Source organism: Choristoneura fumiferana, chromosome 4, assembly GCF_025370935.1.
Source record: "Choristoneura fumiferana chromosome 4, NRCan_CFum_1, whole genome shotgun sequence".
Classification (NCBI taxonomy): Eukaryota; Metazoa; Arthropoda; class Insecta; order Lepidoptera; family Tortricidae; genus Choristoneura; species Choristoneura fumiferana.
The window spans coordinates 18,783,753-18,810,022 of record NC_133475.1 but is presented as its reverse complement, the minus strand read 5'-3'; the positions used below and the strand labels follow the sequence as shown (position 1 = coordinate 18,810,022).

At 38.7% G+C, this 26,270-nt stretch overlaps 2 protein-coding genes across 6 annotated transcripts; one reads left to right on the top strand and one right to left on the bottom strand.

Annotated features, from left to right (window-relative positions):
- The first annotated feature begins 1,535 nt into the window (after nt 1-1,535).
- Nucleotides 1,536-19,084, top strand: CAH3 (Carbonic anhydrase 3). Of its 5 annotated transcripts, none has more exons than XM_074087170.1 (8): nt 1,536-1,721; nt 2,605-2,748; nt 4,968-5,051; nt 6,264-6,413; nt 9,628-9,766; nt 14,433-14,629; nt 15,783-15,922; nt 17,314-19,084. In XM_074087170.1, the coding sequence occupies exons 3-8, from the start codon at nt 5,000-5,002 to the stop codon at nt 17,437-17,439; spliced, it is 804 nt and encodes a 267-aa protein (XP_073943271.1). In that variant the 5' UTR covers nt 1,536-1,721; nt 2,605-2,748; nt 4,968-4,999; the 3' UTR covers nt 17,440-19,084. The 5 variants fall into 5 exon arrangements, with proteins under 5 accessions (XP_073943271.1, XP_073943270.1, XP_073943273.1 ...); XM_074087169.1 differs by having other exon boundaries at nt 4,681-5,051; XM_074087172.1 differs by lacking the exon at nt 2,605-2,748 and having other exon boundaries at nt 1,536-1,667; nt 4,609-5,051.
- A 3,462-nt stretch (nt 19,085-22,546) lies between these two features.
- LOC141427095 (uncharacterized) lies at nt 22,547-25,538 on the bottom strand. The gene has a single exon (XM_074086327.1). It carries the CDS (start codon nt 25,519-25,521, stop codon nt 22,564-22,566), a length of 2,958 nt encoding a protein of 985 aa, XP_073942428.1. The 5' UTR covers nt 25,522-25,538; the 3' UTR covers nt 22,547-22,563.
- Between the last annotated feature and the right edge of the window lie 732 nt (nt 25,539-26,270).

Genomic DNA, 26,270 nt, shown 5'->3' with positions numbered 1-26,270 from the left:
CTCGTTGGTGGGTTGGTGGCTGATAAAATTAAATTTGTTCAATTAATATTCGTCAATCCATTTCGAATGACAGAAAATAACGGTTTAACCGATAACCATAATTTTATTGGCATTTTTTCCTTTTTTCGTAAAATAAACGGACCATTAGAAGAAATGTAACTGAATGAGGAAAATCTCAATATTTTTCTGACGATTTAGGGATTAATGAGTTTATTCATATTTGCATAGATATACGCGGAGCGGAAACTCCGTTATCTCTCCAAGAAGACTAAATAATGTCGGTCAAGTAAACGGAAACAGTCTATCGTAAAAATGTAGCAAAATAATTATAAGGAAGTCTGTTTCGCTTCCTCCCACTTTTAATTAGGAATGCGGCAAAGGACTTTTCTTGGGGGTAATTAACCCTAACTCTGTTCGTGGAGCTTGGGTAATTTTTCTCCCTATTTTAGTTTAGTTTGTAAATAATTCAGCTCAAAGTTGTAGGAAAATTTTATGCAAATTGTAATAAAACAATCAGCGTAAAGTTGGAACATTATTTTACTTTGTGAAAGAATCCCTTCGGCCGCGTACGTAACCGGAGTTTCGTAACCAGTTGCGGAAGAAGACTTTTACGGTCTTGTTCGAAACCGGTTGCGAAAGAAAACTATTTTGTTTTTATGCGAAACCAGTTACGAAAGAACACTTTAGTGAACGAACATTAGTGACGACTTCTGGTTTTTTACTGAACCTTATTTTCACAGTAGCGTTTTTTTTTCAATCAAAATCGACATAGACACAGTGTTGACGAAGCTCCGCTTAGAAGCTCCTACTTTTGTGTAGCTCGTTCCATATGCGCCACGAAATGCCGACATGGCCACTATGGCACTTTTTTCAGCTGTCGTGTTTTATCGACCGTGGCCGTCGAAGGGTTAAAAATCAAAAACCCGACGGCCTTAAAAAAAACTAAAAAGAAGAAAGCAAGGGTAGTGGGCTAGAATTCTGTTAAGTAACTAACTTAAAGTTCAACAGTCGGGACCCATTCAAATCGTGACCAGCTCAAAAATTCTTAGTACCTAATGGGTCCCGACTGTTGACTTTAAATAAGCTACAGAGTTCTAGCCCACTAGACTTGTTTTCTTCTTTTTAGTTTTTTTTTAAGGCAGTCGGATTTAATTTTTTTTTAATTTATTGTTTTCTTCACACTTTTTGATATTTCTGTGAAAATGGTAGACTGAAACCATTATAAAGTAACCTATACATGTTTAGAGTGAGCTAATTATTAGCTTTCATTTTATACCCTACTGGATCTGATGGTTTTTTTTTAAACTCACAATTTGTCGCCAAAAATCCGTCATTTAGATTTTAATTCAATGACGTATCATTTGATTTTGTCAAAAGCGGTTCAGCTGTTGAGTAGTTACAAGAGGACATAGGAATAGACATACATACATACAAACGGGTCTTACACATAACCCTTCGCAGTCGGGTAACAAAGCGATAATCGTCGAAATGGACACCCACTCTAACGGCCCCAATCTATAACTTATTAATACTCCTGTCTGACCAGTATCTTATCAATGGTGCTACTAAACCATCCATCAAGCAAATATTCGGGAGTTCGTAATCTAATCTGAAGGGCGTAATGCGTGGTTTGCCACGTAATCCTCTTAGATTACCGAAACAATTGTGTACTGAGTCGTTTTACTTATTCTGGTCTTGCGTCTTCCTTTATGTATCTTTTTGTAAGGATATAACTTTTTATTGAGAGTATCTTAAGCTAGGTTTAGATGAAGCTAGTGCAGGCTGCTAGTGATTGGCAGTCAATGCTGGCTTATTACAAGGCGCATATACAAGGCGGGCCCTGTAACAGGAGCAAGAAATTAAACCACAGCTTCCACTCTTCATCTTGAGCTAATTTAGTTCTACAACTTTTGATAATTACTTGTAACTTGTAGCTTAGTTTATAGTGCAGATGTTTAGTTTATATATCTATCTAGATTGTAGGTATAGGTTTAAGTTGATTTTGTTGTTTGTTTGTAATTTTTTATTGTATTTTTGACATAAATTGAATACTTATTTAACTTGTATTATGATTTTTATTATAGTTTAGAGTGTAATTGGACAAGCAATGTATTGCGAAATCCGTCATTTTTTTACATGACAGGCAATGTCATTTAAGCTATTGGATGACGTACATTGAAAATAAAATTTAATTTGTTTGCAGTAAACATAATGATAAAATTATTTAATTTTTGAAAGGTTTTTAAGAGGTTCTGCTATTGGAGTAGCAGAACCTGTGTTTTAATTTTTTGCTCCTGTTACAGGGCCCACCCGGTGTAAAGGTGATTTTCCACCGGCCAGGCGAGACGAGACGAGGCGAGACGAGAATTGAAATTTGTATGCATACTCGCGCGCCCGCCGCGAGCCGCCGCGGGCCGCCGCGGGCGCCGCCATACAAATTTCAATTCTCGTCTCGCCTCGCTAAACGTACGGGCATAGTCTCATAGTTTTCAATATAAAAATATATATATTCGCCTGACACGTTGCTAACGCTAATGCTCATGGTATGGTGGTGTAATGGGGAGAGACCTTTATTGGTCTCGTAAACTTTAACAGTTTTTCGAGACAAGCCGGCGCTGACTGCCTGCACGCGACTGCTTGTTTCTTTAAATAAGAAGAGGCAATCGTGCATGCAGATCACTTGATGGGAAGCAATCAACGTCACCCGTCGACTCCCTTAACAGTGCCCAGAACCGAGGGGTATCACAGGTACGTTGCTGGCCCTTTGAGAAATTGATAGGCTCCTTTTTTATAATCCCTAAGTTGACTCGTTGTAGCTAGTTGTTATTTTCTGGCCAGTAGCCTCACAAGCTATAAATCCAGGATTTAAATTAATCCAGTTGGACTCATCTAAACAACACGGGCCAGGTCAGCGTGGGCTTGTCTGGTGACTGGCGCCAGCGCAGCGTAACTGGCTTTATCTAAACCTTACACAGGTTGAAAGGGTGTAACGCTGATCAAGCCTTGTTGATTTTTAACCTCTTCTTCATTTCATTTTCGGTTCGTTTAAATATTCAATTCCAAATTTCAATTTTCGAATATCCACTGTACTTTCATATTCAGCACTTTGTTTTTATGTCAAAATTCAGCAGCATCAGCGGCAGCATCAGCAGCCGAGATAAAGACGTGCTTAATAGGATTCGATTTGTAGCATTCGAAGATGGCGGATGTAGACAATATCTAATTTTGCTAGTTCTGTTTCTTTGGCTAGTTGAAGTATAATTTTGATAGTGTTTTATGCGGCGATTAACCTTAACAGTGAACAGTGATCCCAAAATTCTATATTGCTCTCGTGTCTAACATTTTTTAATGCGCAAGTGGTCTCCACGTGGTTTCTGGAATTTTACTATCAAGTTGCAAAAACTACAATCACCGTACAACGTGCCTCTCAAAGAGAGTTTACCTCGACACTGGCGAAATTGTCCTTTTAATTAGGGCAGAAAAGCCATATTTTAAAAGAGAAGAAGAAGAAGAAGACGTGCTAAATATTTTTATTTATTTTGACATCCATAGCTATTCGATCATATTCATAACAATTTCACAGTACAGTTAATTACAATGTTTTATAACCAGTTTCAGCACACATTTGTATCCTGTTTTACTTAACCCTCTAAGAGATCTTAAAGGCACAATTGTAAGTCCTACGACATTTGTAACCGTTTTAGCTTATTTACAACGTCCCAAATTTATTAGTTTTTATATTAAGTTCGTTTTTGTATGCATTGTTACAGGTGCCTTCTATTTTATATTTAATAAACCTCTTGAACATCGCGACAAGGGATCAGCTAGTTACCTACTGAAGCTTTGGATTTAAAGATTGACGATGTGTAGGATATTTGCTAGTAAAATGTGTAGGTGTATTCTTTCGTCCAGATTAGATAACAATTTCTGTGCTATTGAGTGATGAATGTTCTAATAATGCAATGTAATGTATGTTCAATATGTGTGAATGTATGTTCGTAGTTTGATACGAAGTAGGGTTTAGATTTATTTTAATTTCCGTCCGAAGTTTGTATCAGAGCATATGTCTTGATAAAAGAGTTTAGTATCAACACTGAGTATCAACAAATAAATTTATATTATCACGTTTATCATAATATTTAAAGATAAATAAAACCTTTGAAAATAAAAATAAATTAGATCTCTTCACGTTTGTTGCCATTTCCTATACAGTATTTTAATATTGTAGGTAACAAAATTGTTACACTAGCATACCGTAATATACCGGCGCGCACTGAAGATCAGACGGACTGGGGCCTAGCCTGGAGGGCTATGATAAAATTTTAAGATCAAAGTTCGTATCGTACTGTCCCTCTCACTCTCGTATTAAATAATATTAGCGTCAGCGGGACGGCAAGACACGAAGTTTGAATTTGGCACTTCGTAGTTTATTGCTAATGTATCCTGTGATTAGCCTGAGCGAGACGCAGGGCTCTCCCACACCGCACCAGGTGATTGCCCTGTCTAGCCGAGTCACTTGTTGGTCTTATTATGCTGTATTTATTACACCAAAAGACATAACCAAAATATTCTAAATAGAATAAGGTATAAAGCTTGATGATCATTCAGTCCTTGTTTGAAGAATTAATAGATATTAATATACTGTTTTGGTTGATGTATATAATGGCGAACACATACCAGAAGACGAAGATAAAAAAGAAGATGTAGCGTCGGTAGGGCGCAAGATGGACTGGTAAAGGTCGCAGAAAGCCGAAGCAGGACTGCTCACTGTATCTTTCCTTCAAGTATGATGATGAGGATTGAAACCACGCAAAGTCGCAAAACAAAACGCTGTATCGGATGATCACGGATGACCGAAAGCCTAATCCTTCCGCGCCGTCACAAATACGATAAATTATTTGCCATTATCTTATCACTACGAACTCGATAGCATTGAAAGAGTTCGTAACCCGTGTATTTTTCAATAGCATTCGGCCGTTCGACACATAGAACGTGGATCATGAAGCTCCTACCGAGATGCGTCGTGCCGGCCCATACTGCAGCTTCTGAAGGTCCGACATCATTGACTATTACTATTCTTCTTTGTCTTATGTTATCCTAAATCCTTTCATCATCTATCCAGTTTAGTATATCATTATCTTACTCGCAAATGTCATCAAGCAGTGAAGTAGAAAATATGACAACTGGTAGAATTACTGTCTCATGAGGTACTCTATCATGTCCTCTAGGCAACACATCTGCAACTCGTAAGTTAAAACGAAAGGTGGTCATCACAAACTTGCTCCTAAGCCAAACTTAAAACAGTCCACGTCACATCTTTACACATATATCAGATTATTTACCATCTTTTCATCACAGCTTTTAATTAATTCAAAACGTTTGTTTGTTTGGATTTCAAGTCAAAAATTTGCTACATACATGTAAATGCTCTTACTTTAGTTCCTAATGCAAGTATAGTCAACGAATACAGTTATCAAGAATGCATAATAATATATTAAAAATAAATGTGTTCTCACTTCTGAATTAAAAATAGAAAAGTTTCCAACGTTATCTAAGTTTGCGAAGATTAAATGCATCTTGCACGCGTCATTAAATGTTTATAGATCATTGAGTCGACGAAACTTCTTATAAAAATTTATTAAGCTTGTCGTTTAACTCAGTTTATTGGATATTAAATATTGTGAGTAAAATTTTACCCAGTTCAAAAAATCTTCTGGCATGTAATTTTTCAAAAAGATAAACCTTTGCATAGGTACATCTTGTGAAGCTGAGGCTTAGTAATAAATCTAGGTCAGAAGTCGATCAATGGCCGAGCTTCAACTTGTCCTTTATTGTATAAAGTTTAAAAGACAATGCAGAAATAATCATTGTTAGCTTAAGGATAAATAGATATTTATTGATTTGGAAGTATGGCAATATTGTAAAGAAAGCAAGTTTGAACCGCTTAGATTTATTTGATCAAAAGGGCACATGTCCAAAATAAGTTGTGGTTTTTAAATGGCGAGTAATTATTTTGCGAACACTTTTTGGCATCCGATTGAACTGAAATTTTGTATTTTATTGCAAGTTTAGTCATAATTTTGATGTAAAATTGTGATGGTCTGGCCAGGGCGGAGATAACTCTTCAGCGGTATCGACTTGTAACATGGTACGGATATGTAATGAATGGTAATGCAAGTATAGTCAACAGAATGTACTAATAGGCAGCAGAAAAAGCTTATATTTTAAATTATTTATTCACTAATACCTCTTGTTTATTATAGCGGAACAAATATCGAGACTACGAGCATCGCAGTCACCCATAGCGATATCGCTTCAGAAGTGCCCAACCTGGACATCACTTGACGCGCTGAAGTTCAAAGGTTACTGGGACAACGAAGGGAACGGCATACTCCTGAACACGGGACAAACTGGTGAGTTACTTGAACTAGTTCCATTATAGATCTCCATTTGACCAGCTTACGAATCGTGGAGACATATTCCGATCAATTGCACATTTCAAACTAGGTATACTTTGCATAGTAAGTTCTCGTATGTTTGAAAGTATACTCTTTCGCGTCGCGTAGCGTAACAGTTAGGTAAGAGAATGATAAAACTTAAAAAAAATACAATATGATGTACATTGCCATGCAAACTTCCAACGAAAATTGGTTCGAACAAGATCTACTAAGTAGTTTTTTTTAATACGTCATAAATCGTAAACCGCAATTTACCTTACATTCAATCAACAAAGAACTTTTATATTATGTTACTTGCTGCTATGGAACCCTTCATGGGCGAGTCCAACTCGCACTTGACCGCTTTTTATATATTAATAAAGAAGAAGATTTTACGATGTAAAATCAGTGTAACTCTTAATTCGACCCAATTTTTTTTTTGCCACATCATAATTACATACTTAGTTCAGTTATTAATGAAATTCATTACATGATCAAAAAAAAATTGAAATAAATAACCCAGCAGCTACCTACGTTCCGGCAATGGGTACCAATCTCAGCGAATGCTGGACACATGACAGCATGCACCCAGCGCTGATTTAAATATGACATGAGTCAGATTTCATTCATTATGTTGATAAAGAGGAGTGCAATACTCCATGCAATCAAGTGCTCGGAATTAAAAATTCAGAATCACTACAGTTATTTTATCGTAAAATTTTACACAAATTACATAACGCATTTGGCGCTAATCAGTTGTGCGTGCTTTGGATTTATCGCAAGATATCGATAGCTAATCAATAATCTATTGAGTTACAAACGAGTGAAACAAGGCATGGTCAAGGGGATTCAAGTTCACGGTGTATGTTTTGTAGGACTTTTAAAGAATGTTAATGAAAAATACGTCCTGTCCTGTACACAGGCATATCAAGGGTTATTTTTCAGGGAGGGGGGGGGGGTTGGGGGGAGGGACCTGGCCAGAGGCTATTTTTTGTGTGAAGATATCAGTATTATGAGTATTTCTCAAAAAGTTGTCCCGTCATGAAATTGACAAGAAATCAGTTTTGTCAAGAAATTATTAACCCTAAGGACGAGCTCATATAAATCATAAAACTACATAAAACATCCACAATTTCTTGACGTCAGGAAAACGTCACGAAATCTTGGGAGGAAAAAATCGTAATTTTGTAACTACCTACATCAAAACTTTCTATTGGATCCAAAACTACGAATAATAATTACAATACAATACAATACAATACAAAGACTCTTTATTGTACACCAGACATAGTAAGCGATACAGAAAACAGATACACAGAAAAAAATATTACAAGGTGAGCAATAGGCGGCCTTATCGCTTAAGAGCGATCTCTTCCAGGCAACCTTTTAATTACGAATTCTTTCGAATAATTCTTTATTATTCGTAGATCCAATAACAAAGATTATCTGCCTTTTTGAAAAACAATATTACTTATTATTTGTGGTGGAATAACGTCAAGGAATATGTTTTTTTTAAAGTTGACAACTGAAAATGTAAAATTGAAAAATGGACAACTTTTTGAGAAATAATCTTACTTATAGAATTTTGGATTAGTAGCTCGACATCCTGGGGTGGGAACCAAACTATACTGGGGTGGGTACGCCCTCCCCCCCCCCCCTCTATATACCTACACCTAATGGTCCTGTAAACTTTTCAGTCTAGTTAATTTTAATAAAAGGATATGTGATCATAATGGACCCTGTTGGGCTCAGCGATATTTATACAACAGCGCAAGTTTTATAATATCATTTATCCGTTGTTTCGCTTTTATTTTCTATTTTTGCCTGCGATTTTGTCTGTGAATTCGCTATGATTTCTTTGGCAGATGTATGGAATGTCAATACGACATTAATAGCACAAAAATTCCACCCTATGGTCTGTCCCAGAATTCGAGATACTAAAATGACGTTTCATGTGTTACCTGTTTTTTGCGTCTCATAAATAGTGATGTGCCGCAACCGGTTATTACCGAACGATTTTGTAGGTACCTATGTATGTATGTCGTAAAATATTAAGATATGAACGGATCCGTGATGTACTAAAATGTAGGGCACTTAGGACATTCTAGAAAAGGTAAAATAGGTCTAATAAAAATGCGACCGTTTTCGAGATATTTCGACTTTTTATAGATGTTGATGTTTAAGTTTCAATTTCATTCTAAGTAAGTTTTACATTAACTAAATAATATGAGAATAATGAATATTTGATTTATTATTCTATGGTATGAATATCTAAATAAAAACACGAGAAAACGCACTGATCACATCCGATGACAATACGAGTAAAGTAACGAAAATCGGTTGAATACCACTTGAATACGAAAAACATGAACGTTGGCACTAAGTGATGAACACTGTATTTTTACCTGTGCTTAGATTTCATCATTTTATCGTATGATAAAGTAAAATGGAAAGTAGAATATTGAATACATTAATGTTGTTTTTGCTATCGTAAAATAAACATTTTATCGGTTATTTAAGAAACCGAAATCACGGAGCAGCACTGTTCCTTTTATGCTGGCCACATTATTTTTACGTTTGACATTTCAGACTGTCAATTTAGTATCTCGAATTCTGGGACAGACCATAGTCACCAGCATTAATATCTGTCACAGCGGAGCGTTCAAAAGTATCCGACACGTCCTTCCGGCCCTAGAAATATGTAGAGTCGTATTAGATATTTATGCACGCTTGTTGTGTCAGATATTGGTGCTGGTGACTGTACGTGATTCAATTTCTTTGACTGTACATACCTATATTGTTGTTAAATAAATCTATACAATATAGTAGACAATAACAAAAGAACGGCAAAAAAATCAAGTTTCTTGTAGTTTGTTTCTTGTATGGTAGTCCCCCTTTAATATTTATTTTATTTTAATTTCATTATTTATTTTTAAAGTGATTATACAACTAAGTATTCTGTGAATATTTCAAGCGTCTTCTCGTTGCTGTTATTAATATCAAGTAAAAAAAACGGCAAAAAAAGCACGTTGGTTGTATGGGAGTTTGTTGTTATAGCGGCCACAGTTATACATAATCTGTGAAAATTTCAACTGTCTAAATATCACGGTTCATGAGATACAGAGCCTGGTGATAGACGGACGGACGGACAGCCAAGTCTTAGTAATAAAAATTATAATTTGTTTTCCAGCATATTTCACGTTGGACACCGCGAACCGGCCTCGTCTCAGCGGTGGCCCTCTCATCGGCGAGTACATCTTCGAACAGATGCACTTCCACTGGTCGGTGGATGACTTCACTGGCTGTGAACACGTGCTTGACGGACATGGGTAAATAATGATGTTTGTGATTGAGACAGTACGAGAAATATCGTGTGGCTGCTGAACATTGCTGTTGATGATTGATCACGTATAAATTACAATCCGTGCGGGCCCGCGATGTAACGTAACTTGTATGATATTTCTCTTTTCATTGCGAAGGCCAGTAGATGCTTTAGGGACTGGTAAACGGGGCAATCGGCCAGGGTCTTGCGCATGCAGAGGACCTGGCAAGAGCCGAAGTAAACTTCTTTATATTTTAAGCCTTATTATCCTTAGTGATCATCATCATCATCATCATCATGTCAGCCGAAAGACGTCCACTGCTGGACATAGGCCTCCCCCAAGGCTCTCCACTCAGACCGGTCTAGTGCTTTTCGCATCCACCGCGATCCCGCGATCTTAACCAGGTCGTCGCTCCATCTTGTTGGAGGCCTACCGACAGCTCGTCTCCCGGTCCGCGGACGCCATTCGAGAACCTTTTGACCCCATCGGCCATCAGTCCTGCGAGCAATGTGCCCCGCCCATTGCCACTTCAGTTTTGCAATCCTTAGTGATATCCGTAGTGATTTCTTAGTGTCCAAGTTGTTTCTTAAAATTTATCACACTATTTTTGGCCAAAAATATATTGAAAAAGTTATTGAAAAATGTATATTTTGTTTTAACGATTACTTTTCGAATGCTTTTATTCTGCAAAACTTCTGTTAATGCCCCCGTGCCTCTATGAAATGGAGGGTTGACCGTGTATAAAATATTGTATTGTATTGTAACTCATTATTGTACATAAAACATATGAGAATTACAGTTAACAAGAGAAAGAGAATATTCACTGCATTATGAGGAAATGATACCATTTTTCATTTATGACATAGGCCAATGATAATGAGGAATAACCTAAATGAACTAAATATTTTTAAATAAGAATAAGAATATTTTGAATAAGTACATGTCCAATATTTTTTTTTAATTCATGGACTTTATAGGATATTTTTATAAGCTTTACGTATGCACCATTTTCGAGTTATTTTCACGGATGTGATTTCGAAAATTATCTTCTTGTTCAGCTATTTGTTGAATGTTAAAATCGCTGTGTCGTAAGTTAGGCAATACGTTATCTCCGATTCCGTTCTGTTCCGCGCAGACGATGCGGGTTTTATGGCAAGATACAAAAGATATAGTGGCTGTCCTTGATTTTGTAAACATTTCGATAAAATATGTGACTGATCATTATTTAAATGGAAAATATTTCGAGATATAAAACACGATTTTTGATGGCATTGAGGTTGCTTACGAAAAATAAGTGAGCTAGCTTTGGGGGCGGCAGACGTTAGCTTGCCTTCGTAATCCAAAAGCTTAATGGTTACTTGACCTGAAATGTTTATTTCAGTTTTTTTTTTAAATTTATGACGGTGGAAGCATTCTACACTTCCACAGAACGTAGATATAGTCAGTCTATAGTTTTGTGACTAAGGACCCCATACATCCCTGTATTATTATTATTTTGTATTTTTTTCTTTAATTGTATACTCTAGTTTTTAAGTAAGTATTTTATTTGTAATTATTTTCTTTTGAAAAATAACTTTCTGCCAAGTTTCTTGCGGCGCATTCTTCTTGGCAATGATAGTTTTTCCGGTAGCGCTGGTAGTTCAAAAAAAACCGGCCACACTCTTAAAATAGGGTATTTTATACGGAATCTTCCAAGTTTAGGTATATTTTATACCTTAGGCTGCTATTTACTCTTAAACTACTAATAATTCTCAAGCAAACTTAGCCGTTATAGTTTTTCTTGTAAGTTTGATATACTTACTACCATCCTGAATTTTTTCAAATTTTTCCTCCCACCGGTTTAGATTTCAGAGGGGGGAGGAGGACGCCCGATTTTAATGAAAATTTGCACTTTTCAAGTTGAATATTTTGCAAACAGATCACTGAATCGAAAAATCGTTTTTAAAAACCCGTAATAGTTTTAAAAGACCTATCCAACGATATCCCACACTATAGGGGTGGATGAGAAAAAAAAATTACTTCCACTTTACGTCTATGGGAGGTACCCTAAAAAATTTTTATATATTTACTATTTTTTTGACATTGTTAAAATATATATCTGTGCAAAATTACAGCTTTCTAGCATTGATAGTCTCTGAGCAAAGCCGTGGACGGACTGACAGACAGACACACATGGCGAAACTAGAAGGGTTCCGTTTTTGCCATTTTGGCTCCGGAACCCTAAAAATGACGTGTGAAAGTGCCCATTGCGGCCTATTTACTGAATAAATGATTTGAATATTTAGCCCTCGAGCCTCGACACATAAAAGGGGTGTCATAAATGTAGCATGCCACACACCTTTCGCAATTTACATCTAATCTCTGGAAGGCCGCTTTTGAAATGGAATTTCCGGAATTAAAATGCTGTACAATTTTGTGTTGACGCCTTTCGATCTAAGTATGTGTGCGATGTGTGTCTCCGTATATGTCATCATAGTATGTTTTGATTACGTTTGATATAGAAATTTGATTTTTTGCCACTGTTTCAAGAGATAGGTAGCAGATTAGAGTACCTATTTGATATTAGGTAAAATAAAATGGATTATGAAGTAAAAAAATAAAGTTTATACATACTGCAACTCCTGTAAGTAACCCGCAAAGGGTCTTTTATATGTCACTTTTTTTAGGTTTCCTTACCCAAAGGCTGCCAACGGAACCCTATTACTGAGACTCCGCTGTCTGTCTGTCCGTCTGTCTGTACGTCCATCCGTCTGTTACAGGGCTCTATCTCTTGATTCGTAATAGTTGGCTCAGGCCTGAAATGTCTGTTTTCGTAAATTGTACAATTCTCAAAACGTCTGCCTTTTTACAATGTTTAGCACTTCTATTTAGTCAGCTTTCTCAAATTGTCTGATATTTAAAATGTGTACAATCTCAGGAAGTCGTCTATTCATAATATTTACATTCCTATAATATTAGCATTACCATAATTTCTGCTTTCCCGTTATGATCACTTTTTTAAATAGGCTATAGTCTTGTTATGTTTGTTTTCCCATAATGTCTGCTTTATTTTCAAAACAATTTTCCAAGGGATTTTCGTAGTTTAGTTTTTTACTAAAATCAATGCTAATAAATGCGAAAGTAACTCAGTCTGTCTGTCTGTTACTCTTTCACGGCTAAACCGCTGTACCGATTAAGATGAAATTTGAAGACCATGATTAGAGACATTTTGGGAATGAGACTTTTCTGGAATGCCAACGTTATAAGAAGGCGGATATTTTGAGGTTGCAGACATTTTGAGAATAAGCACTTTCTGAAAAGCGAACATTATACAAAAACTGTCAGTCTTGGAGACAGGCAATTTTATATAGCTGATATTTTGAGAAGCTGACATTATGCAAAAGACGTGTTGACATTCTGAAAAGCAGACATTTTGCGAAAAATACATTTTAGGAAAACGGATATTTCAGGCCTGAGCCTAATAGTTAGACACTTGAATTTTTCACGTATTATGTATTACGTGGCCGCTATAACAACAAATATACTAAAAATAGAATAAAATATGCTGAGCTGAGTCCTTTTGGCATCACACTACAGCACAAAGTCTCTAATTTTTCTCTCTTCTCCTATTTATGTTTTTACTGTGTTTTTGTTGTGATGTAGTGTGTTTTTCTTGTCAATAAATGTTGTGAGTTTGAGTTTGAGTTTGAAATAAATATTTAAGGGCACCTCCCATACAACAAACGTGATTGTTTTTCTGTTTTTTGCTTGATATTAATAACCGCAACAGGTGGACGCTTGAAATATTCACAGAATCTTTAGTTGTTAATCACTTTAAAAATGAATAATTTAATTAAAATATAAAAAATATTTAAGGGGGGCTCCTATACAACAAACTTCTTTTTTTGCTAATGTCTAAATGTTGTATAGATAATGGTACGGAACCCTTCGTGTGGTAGTCTGTCTCGCACTTGGCCGGTTTTTTAATTTCGGATTCGGAAAGACAATCATTGCCAAGAAGAATCATCATCATCATCCCAGCCTATATACGTCCCACTGCTGGGCACAGGCCTAGAATGCGCCGCAAGAAACTTTTCAGAAAGTAATCATGCTATGCAAATAATGAGCGATACGCCTTATCGAAAACACAAACTGAGGCATGGATGCACAGAAAAACCAGAAAAAGAGAGCAGCGCTGGGAATCGAACCCAGGTCCTCAGCATTCCGTGCTGCGTGCCATACCCGTACACTACCACTGAACAGGAGTGCAGACACGAATTTCTACCATGCACACATATCTCAGGTTGCTTATTTGTACTACGCTACTTAAGCAGCAGCGCATCCATGTCTCAGTTTGTATTTTCGATATGGTTTTACGGGATGACCATAAAAGTACTTAACAAATTTGGAGTTTAAATAATAGTATTTTATGCAACTGTACCTATCGTAATAGGGGTCCTTAAAACACGAGTGTGGGTTACATGAGTGTTTTAAGGCCTAATTACGCCCCCCCCCGTGCTGTAATGATGTATGAAATCTCATTACGATACAGCCGTGTTCATAATAGAATCCAATGTCGTAATGCTGGTTTTTGAACGCATATATAATTGAGGTTTTACTATACGGGTGTAGATAAAAATACAAAAAGACTCCAAATAAAATAACCAATCATAACGATATGCTTTCCTCGCAGATACGCTGCAGAGTGCCACTTCGTCCACTACAACAGCAAGTACGAGTCCATGGAAGCAGCAGTGGGCCACGCCGACGGGCTGGCCGTGGTGGGGTTCCTCTTGGAGGCCGACGACGCCCCCAACCCCACGTTCGACAAGCTGGTCGAAGGGCTCGACGGGATCCAGAAGAGGGATCAGACGGTCCAGGTCACTGCTGGTGAGTCGGGGTTATCTGGAAGCCGGTAAATCCTACTTCCTAATTCCACCCGCATTCCTATATTTTTACACAGTAGGTATACAGGACGGCCCATTTAGATCGGTCAGTATGGGAAAGTCTGAAACGAAGCTGTTCTTAGGAACCATGTCGATCGATTTTAGTAACAAGAAAAACTGCATTCATAGATTTAAAAAAAAAAATTGTACTCAGCACGGGAATCGAACCTCGTTGTTTCGAAAAATAAAACTTATATGACCTACACTATCAATGTCCAAATAGAAGTAATGTAAGTTTTATCCTTCAAAACAAACAGGTTCGATTCCCGTGCTGAGTACAAGTTTTTTTTACTATTTTGTATATGTTTTATAACTTCAAAAACTACACAATGGTTGTTATCGAATAGAGAAACAATTTTTAAGCTACCTTTACAAATAACGAAGTTATAAGGGTTTGGAATTCAAGATTAGACAGAAAAAGACATTACGACAGATTAGACTTGCATGAGAAAAGTGTTTGAGAAAGAGAGAGCTATATAGATTTTTCAAAAAAACCCTATATATCCAATTTCCAACCGATTTCGTTCATACGAAATGTATGTAACCGATTGCACTCCCACGCGTTGCGACACGCGGCGTGGCTCTAATATAACCCCGGCTTTAGCTGACGGCGTGGTAGAGGGACTTGTGGAATATTTTCCAACCATCCATATTAGCTGACCGTGTGGTAGGGACTTGTGAAATATTTTCCAACCATCCATACTAGCTGATCGCTGATCGTTTGGTAGGGTCATGTCAACCATCCATACTAAGTGCCCGCCTGGTACCACACGGTCAGCTATTATGGTATGGATGATTGGAAAAAAATCAACATATCCCTACCGGTGGGGGCTGGGAGGGATAAGTGGACATATTATTTCCATCTATCCCTACCGGTAGGGAAGAAAGGAAAAATATTCCACGTATCTCTATCAGGGGGATATATCGGTAGAGAGATAGATGGAACAGGGGACAAATTGACACGTGAACTAGTCGACGAATGCGTAGATCGACTAGTCGACGGACATCAAAGAACGCTCTAGTTTCTTCAACTAATTCCTTGTATATTTTTTTTAATGAACGAACATTTATTTTCATTATCCATCCACGTGTTGCAGAGTCGCTATCGTGGATGGACAGAGACGACCTCCACGAGGGTAGCTACGTGACATACAAGGGGTCGTTGACCACGCCGCCGTACACCGAATGCGTCACGTGGATCATCTACGAAAAACCCGTGCAAATTGGAACGGAGCAGGTGGGGATAATGGCTTTTTGAATCAGAAATGATCAGGCCATTTACTGCAAACTGCAAAATTCGAACTTCGTATCTTGTCGTCTCGCTGACGCTCACATTTGGCGACCGGATGACCAAGTGGTTAGAGAACCTGACTACGAAGTTTGAGGTTCTGGGTTCGATTACCGGCCGGGGCAGATATTTGTATGAATAATACAAAGTTTGTTCTCACGTCTTGGATGTTCAATATGTATTTAAGTATGTATTTATCTATATAAGTATGTTTATCCGTTGCCTAGTATCTATAGTACAAGCTTTGCTTAGTTTGGGACTAGGTCAATTGGTGTGAAATGTCCCATGATATTTATTTATTTATTTATTTTATACGAGATTGAGGGGACGGCACGATACGACCTTCAATTTTCAAATTTCGTAGTAAGCCCCCCAGATACGTCGATACGAAGAACAGAGGCTGTTGAGGCCGAAAAGTTCCGAGTGGAGATCGTGGACGACTGATTATGATGATGATGATAATAATAATAATAATAAATATCACGGGACAATTCACACCAATCGACCTAGTCCCAAAGAAAGCTTAGCAAAGCTTGTGTTATGGCTACTAAGCAACGGATAAATATAATTATATAGATAGATACATACTTAAATACATATTAAATACCCAAGACCCGAGAACAAACATTCGTATTTTTCATACAAATATCTGCCCCGACACGGGAATCGAACCCGGGACCTCAAGCTTCGTAGTCAGGTTCTGTAACCACTAGGCCATCTGGTCGTCTATATGATGATGATGACGATGATGATGATGAGCTATTTCACTTCGTGATTCGAATAAGACAGCCACTGAATTGCTTATATACAGCGTGATTTTTTAATTAAAGTACCTAAATAATATATCACGATTTAAGTACATGCATATTACACATGCATGCATATTGCATGGAGAGTAAGACAGCCGGTGAAATTACTGGCACTTGAGGTATCCCATCTTAAGCCTCTAGGTTGGCAACATACCCCTGTTGTTGCACATGTTTATGGGCGGTGGTGATCTCTTACCATCAGGAGACAATAAAAAAACACACCCAAAAACGAGGGCAAACATTCGTATTTTTATAAAAATACAGCTGTTGCCCGCTACTCCGTCCACGTAGAAGTATGGAAAATAGTTTACATCCTATTCTGAGACCTTCCGAATACACGCCAAAAAAATCATAAAAAACGGTCAGGCCCCTTCGAAGGAGTTTGGTCACAAACATTTTTGACTCGATAATTTTATATTATTAGATCTTCCCCGACCGAGGAACGAGCCCAAGACACCTCAACTTTCGTAGTCAGATTCTTTAACCACTTGTCTATCTGATCGTCCAATAATAAATTGATTATTTTGACAGCTGGGGCTCCTCAGGCAGCTGGAAGGTCTGGATAGCAAGCCGATCGACAGGAACGTGCGGCCGACGCAGCGGCACCCCCCCGGCCACTCCGTTATATATGTAAAACAAGTGAAAGCGAAGCTCTGACGCCACTACGCCCGTACCAAGATTAAAGAAGAATTTCACATTATAGGGCCCACAGACGCTACGAAATATCGTACGATCAACGTGCACCGTTCGATCGGTTTGATTTATCGTGATATCTTACGCGACGCACACACTATAGGCATAGTAAAATAGAAAAAGTATGCACACTCCGACCCTTTAGAAGACTTAACTGCCTGCTCCATACGGTCAGGGTTGTCGATGTTTATTTTAGATTAATTAATTACCTACCGGCAAATAATTTTAGGTTGAAAGTTAACTTAATATTAGACAATATTATTAATACGTCTAATTAGCGTTTAAGACCTAGACGTGGTTTCAAAATTCTTAGAATTCTTTATGCAATGAACAATTTGCACTTTATAAAGTACATTTGGCCGTTATTTCTTAGTGTTAATTAGTCCTTTATGAAGTCTCGAGGACTTAGGAGGTTAAAGTGAAGTTTTACGAGTATGGTATAAGCTCTCGTGCAACCGTGTTAAAACAGCTTTACATTTTAATGGCTACATGGTTTTTTTAGAGTACCTCCCATAGACGTAAAGTAGGGGTGTTTTTTTTCTCATCCAACCTTGTAGTGTAGGGTATCGTTGGATAGGTCTTTTAAAACCATTCGGGGGTTGCTACAACGATTTTTCAATTCAGTGATTTGTTTGCAAAATATTCAACTTTAAAGTGCAAATTTTCATTAAAATCGAGCGTCCCCCACCCCTCTATACCTACCTAAACCAAAACTTGGAATATTCCGTACAAAATACGAAATCCTTAGAAAATATTATTTAATTCTTTCGTAATGGCTACGGAACCCTATTACGGGCGTGTCCGACACGCCGGTTGCCGGTGGCCGGTTTTTGTACTTTAGTATGAAAACAAGCGCAGTCAAGTCCCATCAAAGGAACAACCCGTGGAAAATACCGTAAATAATCCATCGCTATTCTGCGGGAACTATACAATTTTGAGAGATAAATGTATCTTATATCCTTAATTAATTCCTCTTAATGGCGGCCATAAGGCTTGGGCCAATGTCAGTTAAATTAAAGATAAATATATTCTTCTTATTCACGTTGTACGGTGATTGTAGTTTTTGCAACTTGATAGCAAAATTCCAGAAACCACGCGGAGACCACTTGCGCATTAAAAAATGTCAGACACGAGAGCAATATAGAATTTTGTGATCACTGTTCACTGTTAAGGTTAATCGCCGCATAAAACACTATCAAAATTATACTTCAACTAGCCAAAGAAGCAGAAATACCAAAATTAGATATCGTCTACATCCGCCATGTTTGAATGCTACAATCGAATCCATCTTATATCCTTCCCAGAGTCTCAAACTATCCATACACCAAATGTCATCTAAAGCGTTTGTCGATTGTATTTGTTTTTTTTACAAACAAACATTTTCATACATTAAGAAGGATTAATCGTATTATTCATTATGTTTTATGTATTTATATCGATGTTGTTGCTATCCGAGTTGCCTGTTATGTTGTCCACGGGTCGAAGAGTTAATCTACAGTTTACTGTACCTGTACTGTGCACATGATATTTAATTGAAATTTTGTTGATTGTAAAGAAAACGTGTAATATTTATAGATAGGTTACAAACTCAGACATTTATATTTAAATAGCGCCGTCATAATTAAATTTAATTAGTACTAACTGCTGGTGTTTTATTTTGTTAGTTTGTGTTGTAATTTTACCTACGCCATGTACAGTTATGTAATAAATAACCTAACCAACAAAAAAGTTGGAAAACCCCCAAATTTGTCACTTCAAAGTTCAATATCTCAAAAACGGCTGAACCGATTTTGATGAAACATGTCTAAGAAATATCGCTAGAAAACCTGCTTTCAAATAAAAACACCGCATTCAAAACGGTTCACCCGTTTAAGAGCTACGGTGCCATAGACACAGTCAGACACATATACACGCACACAGACACAGCGGTCAAACTTATAACACCCCTCTTTTTGCTTCGGGGGTTAAAATTAAAAAAAAAATGCTTGTATTTTGATACTATTTATTTATTTATTTATTTATTTGGGAAACAAACAGCATATATGACACATTTGAATATAAATTAATTTAGATGATACATAAGCCAAAACAGTTTCCACTTATAAAGAAGTAACATTTTTTTGTTGCTCGAGCGGTATGATTCCTGCAAAAGACGATATCGCACTCCCAGACCAACACCGCATCAACTCAAAATAATACACCATTTTAATTTAGACCTTCCGGAAATTTGATTTAAGTCTAAATTAAAATGGTGTGATTTTGAGTTGATGCGGTGTTGGTCTGGGAGTGCGATATATCTCCGGAAAGTTAATCCAATGTGTATGTTTAATTTATTGGTGTTGAGACATTGTTGTTTGCGGCGCAGGCGCCTACACGGAAAGGTCTCACTTACTAACCAAACAAAATTGCTTGGAAAGCTTAGAGAATGGAATTGCGACAGTGCGAGATATTTTGATAGGGCAAATTTCGTTACATTGCGCTGGGGCCTGGGCCAAGTGGCTATGGATTTAAAAGTAATCGGTCCTCGACGTCAATATATTGCAAAACCGACGGTATTTTAATTAACTTGTGTTCTTGTTGCTGTGTATTACCAAATTAAAGGTCCTATTACAGGGCGCGCATTGACCATCATTATACGTGTAAGTGTAGGAAGGTCTCAGGCGGGTCTTGCGGGTCTTAAATAAGACGTTGTATCAAGCGATGCGTCAAAATTTGCGACAGCCTCATTTACAGAGCTGCGCCATTCCAGTCTCTGTTTCGCGAGATCTTCCCAACTCTCTGTTACATGCTAGCCATATTCTTGCCCATAACAAACAATCCCTAAAGGTTCACCTTTGTCGGACATCATTACTTTAATTGTGTTGTGTTAGATATTGTGTTATAAACTTCACTAACATTGTCTTGGCATTATCTGTTCAAATCTTCTAATATATAAAACTCTCGTGTCACAGTGTTTGTAACTAAACTCCTTCGAAACGGCTTGACCGATTTTTATGAAATTTCTTGTGTATATTCGGTAGATCTGAGAATAGGACGTAGACTATTTTTGATAGTTCTACGCGGACGGAATCGCAGAAAACAGCTAGTATAAAAGTATCTGGCAGTGTCTGGTAGGGGTTTGTAGTAGCAACCGTTCTAATTAAGTGTCTGGTCATAGACAACATGATTTCTAAAAGTATGCTGAGTATTTAAAATATATGAAAACTTCTAAATACAATAAAAAAAATTGCAAGCTTTATTGTCGGTTTACTGCCAGAATTCAAAATTACTATCCATAATTTAATCTATACTGTTTGTTTGCTGCCAAATCATTCAATACTTTCACCTTTATAAAATACCAAAGGTCTGGCCCTCGCATATTCTGTACCCTTAGTGTAAGTTTTCGGTTACAAAATACGTCTCGATCGCGTTCGCGTTAAAATCTCAATTTGTATGGAAACACGAACAGCGCCTCTAGTGGAACGTTTGTGATGTTCGTGTTTCCATACAAATTGTGATTTTAACGCGAACGCGATCGAGACGTATTTTGTAACCGAGAAAACTTAGGCTCTAAAATGGTAAGCAAATACCGCGTGCTGAGCATGCGAGTATTAGAAGAGTTTGCTTGATTTTTCCGGGATTCACTCGATTTCATGACATATTATATAGCTATCTCTATTAGAACTATTCCCTTACCAACAAAAATAATTTTCAAATCGAACTAAATGAAATAAAAGAAAAAAATATATTGGTTTAAATAATACATTGTTACAATAGAACAAGGTTGGGGCCACCTTTTAAGCAAAACAATGCTTGTGTCAGGGGACCCCGCTCTTCCACAAGGTATAATGGATATAAAAAAATAAAAAAAATATAAGAGTACACTTAAAAGTTTAAATAAAACCGCATAACTGACGTATGTCTTAAATCGAGTTTAGCTAACTCGTAGCCGACTCGGCGGCTGCAGCAGCAAGCACGTGCATGAAATAAAATCGCATAACCGACGTACCTACGTCTTAAATCGAGTTTAGCTCGACATGTTTCGGGCTAATTCTTAGCCCTTATTCCCGGAGCAATCCGACTCGGTGGCTGCTGCAGCACGCGTACATTGTTTTTTTTTTTTCGTAATGGCTACGGAACCCTATTTCGGGCGTGTTCGACACACTCTTGGCCGGTTTTTTACTATCTTTAACCGTCATGGTTTTTTTCATTTTCAATTTTGCTTGAACTTTTGTAGTCAGTTGTCAGTGTATCAGTAGATAAAAATAGAGAACAAATTGCCAAGCTAAAATATTGCCTCTGAAACTTTATTCTTTAAAGTACATTCAAGCCTAGAGCCAAATAAAAACAATGAATTCAGCCGGGTTACCATTAACACTTAATCACAATTAACTTCGAAAGCCTTTGGACATGTTCATGTTACTTTGAACCCAATTATGTAATTGGTGCTCCGCTTTCAAACATTTTTCGGCTTAATTTGATGTCGGTCGATATCTTCACCATCATGGAAAATATGTGGATAAGACAGATAACGGATTTCGACAAAGAGCGCCACAGATCTAAAGTAACTTGACAGAAAGGCAATGCGCACAGTCTAAAACTAAACAGCTAGGGACAATTAAGGACATAAATGTCTACTCGTATACAGACATAGCGTCAAATATACGTATACATCGACCTTATGGTTAGTGGCATAAAGGTTTATACATAGATATATAGTCATGGTAACAAACATAAATATAATATGCCCTCGACCGTACTTGAAATTTTGAGTATGTAGGTATGATAGAGGTGCAGTAAGAAGGGAATTTGAGGTTTTTCAGTAGAAACAGAGCTACTTAGCCAATTTTAGATTCTTGTAAAATTTAGCAAGTAACATGTTTAACTTCGTTACTTGAAACATTGCAAGAAAATAAATTGCTTTAAAAATGTTTTTTTCTGTCTGAGTTCCTTGCATTCATAAGTTTTGCTTTAATTTTTTCCTTTCTTTGATCCTAAAAACAATTCCTTTGCTCACTCGCGACCTAATCGTTTTTAGTTTATTGATTGTGTTGTGATGTAAGCCTCTTGTCGTTTGGGTGTGTGTTAGGTATTTCATCATCATCATCATCAGCCCGAAGACGTCCACTGCTGGACAAAGGCCTCCCCCTTAGAACGCCACAATGAACGACAACTTGCCACTTGCATCCACCGGTTTCCCGCTACTCTCACGATGTCGTCAGTCCACCTGGTGGGAGGCCTGCCAACGCTTCGTCTTCCGGTTCGTGGTCGCCACTCGAGGACTTTTCTCCCCCAACGGTTATCTGTTCTTCGAGCGATGTGGCCTGCCCATTGCCACTTCAATTTGCATATTTTTCCAGCTATGTCAGTGACTTTAGTTCTTCGACGAATTTCCGTATTCCGGATTCTATCGCGCAAAGAAACTCCAAGCATAGCTCTCTCCATAGCTCGTTGCGTGACTTTGAGCCTCTCTAAGAGGCCAACAGTTAAGGACCACGTCTCAGCGCCATAAGTCATCACTGGCAACACACACTGGTCGAAGACTCTAGTCTTCAGGCACTGCGGAATATTGGACGAGAAGACATCACGAAGTTTCCCGAACGCTGCCCATCCGAGTTGGATTCTTCGGGCGACCTCTTTGTCGAAGTTGGACCTACCCAACTGGACAACTTGTCCAAGGTAAACATAGTGGTCAACAACTTCGAGTACATCGTTCCCAACGATAACCGGCACGGGTGTGACATGGACATTTGACATGATTTTAGTCTTGTCCATGTTCATCTTAAGACCCACCTGTTGGGAGACGATACTGAGGTCACTGAGCATAGTATTGAGCCCCTCCAGCGACTCCGCCATTATGACTATATCATCGGCAAAACGAAGATGGGTGATGTACTCGCCGTTGATATTGATGCCGAACCTGTTCCAGTCCAAGAGCTTGAAAACGTCCTCCAACGCATTTGTGAACAGTTTCGGAGAAATAACGTCTCCCTGTCTCACACCTCGCTGCAGTTGGATTGGTTGTGTACTCTCGTCCTGCAACCGGATCGACATAGTGGCGCTGCTGTACAAACTCTTTAACACCTCGATGTATCTATAGTCAATATGGCATCGCTGAAGGGACTGCAGTACAGCCCAGGTCTCGATTGAATCGAAGGCTTTTTCATAGTCCACAAACGCTAAACATAGTGGCCGATTATACTCCTCGGTCTTCTGTATAATCTGGCGGAGCGTGTGAATGTGGTCTATGGTGCTAAAGCCTTTACGGAATCCAGCTTGTTCGGGAGGCTGGAAATCATCAAATCTTCGCTCGAGACGATTCGTAATGACCCTCGAAAACAACTTGTATACATGACTCAGGAGTGAGATGGGTCTATAGTTCTTCAATAAGGTATTGTCGCCTTTTTTGAAGAAGAGCACCACCACACTCCTGTGCCATGCTTTCGGCGTGGTACCCTCGAGTATGACGGAATTAAATAACCTCTGGAGGACTACAAGTACCGGTTTACCACCCGCTCTCAGAAGTTCTGTCGTGATTCCGTCATCCCCCGGAGCCTTGTTGTTTTTAAGTTGTTTGAGAGCCACTCTAATCTCGTACAGGCTGATATCTGGGATGTCTTCAGTGTAATGACGGGTTAGTTTAGCTCTGGTATCTTGAGCTGCACCTACAACGGGCTTCTGTGTCGAGGCATATAACTGTTCGTAAAACCTTTCGAGCTCTCTCAACAACTCCGGTTTCGATGAGATGATACTGCCATCGTCGATCTTCAACTTAGTCATTTGGCTTTTCCCAATAGACGAATTCTTTGCAAACACTTTAGAGCCCTGGTTCCGCTCAATTGCTTCCTTAATACGTGCAGTATTAAAGGCACGCACATCGTGTCGCATGGATTTTGAGATTCGCCTATTAAGTCTGCCATATTCCGACATGTCAGTTGAAGATTGCAGCCTCATCTCGTTCCGAAGTTCCATTAATTTAATGGTTTCATTGGAGAGCTTCTGAGGTCTTTTCCGGCGCGGAGTCTTGAAGAACTGGGACCCCACGGCCTGAACAGTTTCTACCAGCCCGTTGTTGATCTCGTCCGCTGTTTTGCATTCGGCTAGGCACTGGAAGCGATTATGCAATAAGAGTTGAAAGCTTTCGGGGTTCTGGATTTGGGCAGGACAAGGACGGAGCGTGGACTTCACAAGACGTGACCGTTCTAGCTTCACATTAATATTCAGTGTGCCTCTGACAATACGATGATCACTTCCGGTTTTCACCCTGTTGATCACAGAGACATCACTGAATATTCGCTTCTTGGTCGTCATAATGAAGTCAATCTCATTTCTGATCCACGTCCACTTCCTGGATGGTCGCTTCTGGAAAAAGGAGTTCATTACGTAGAGCTCCTCCTTCTCCAAGAAGTCGACCAGCCGCTGGCCCCTTTGGTTCCGCTGCCCATAACCGTACGGCCCCACTCTCAACTCATCGCCATTCTGAGTGCCCACCTTAGCATTGAAGTCCCCCATAACAACGGTGAAGTATGTCTCGGAGGAATGTATGGCTTGAGAGATTTCTTCATACATAGCCTCTACTTCATCGTCAGGGTGTGTCGAGGTTGGCGCATACACCTGGATAACCTTCAACGAATACCTATCGGTGATTCTGAGTATCAGGTATGCTACCCTGCTCGACACACTATCGACTTTTACCACGTTATTAATGAGGGACTTGCGGACAAGAAACCCGACACCACCCTGAGACTTTCGGTCTCCTTCCCGGAAGAAGAGCATGTTGCCAGACTCTAGGATTATCGTATCCTGCCCCTTTCGTCGGACTTCCGATAATCCCATGATGTCCCAACGCAAACTACTCAATTCTTCCTCCAGCTCAATGATTTTCTCATCCGTCCTCAGCGTGCGAATGTTGTGCGTGGCCAGGGCCAATGTCCGGTGGGGATGGTAGCGAGGAATCACCCGGAGATTCTTCGCACCCCTTGCTCCTCCGTTACCTGGCCCGCTACCAAGGCCAGGGATAAAGGAGCTGCCGGGGACTAGGGGCCGCGGCTTATTTGTACCTATCATTTTTTTTATTTGGGGGGGGGGGGGGTTGCCATAATCCCACGCTTGGCAGGCGGCTTGGGGATCGCAGTGTTTGCTGATGGTTTACGCAGAAGACGCTGCTGCCCGTCTTCTGGATTTTTCCCTTAGTCGCCTTCTACGACACCCAACGGAATGAGATGGGGGGGAGCTATTCTTGTCCGGCCACCCCACGGAGGTTAGGTATTTAACACGTATAAATTGTGAGAGCTCGCCGTCTGCTCATAATAACCTCAGGTAGTAGTACAAACAAGACGACGTGAGGCTCGTACAAAATTAAATCCAATTTCATTTAACAGTAATCCAGTTTCAAACAAACATCAAAGAGGACTTGCTTTTTTACAGAATTCATCCCAACAAGAAACAGACAACAGGAAAACAGATCCCACTTCACCTACAAACAAAGTGATCCAATTAGTGTTTGAAGTCATTTACGTTCCGAATATCTTTAGATTGTCAAGCAGTTTATGTGCAACTTAATTTGATGGTTGAACATTTTATTTGCCGAGAATTAAGATTTTTAAAAGTACTTCATCAATTCTACTAATCCTCATTCAGAAAACACTTAGAAAATTTTTTTTTTTACAGCTTCAGGGTCAGTTCCTTTTACTCGTAACAATAACTTGACGCTGGCTAACGGTCAGTCTGTCAATAATTAGCTCAGTAGTAAATGTTTGTCCTACTGAAATATCTAATTATGATTATTATTATAGGAAGAAGAACTTGTACCTCGG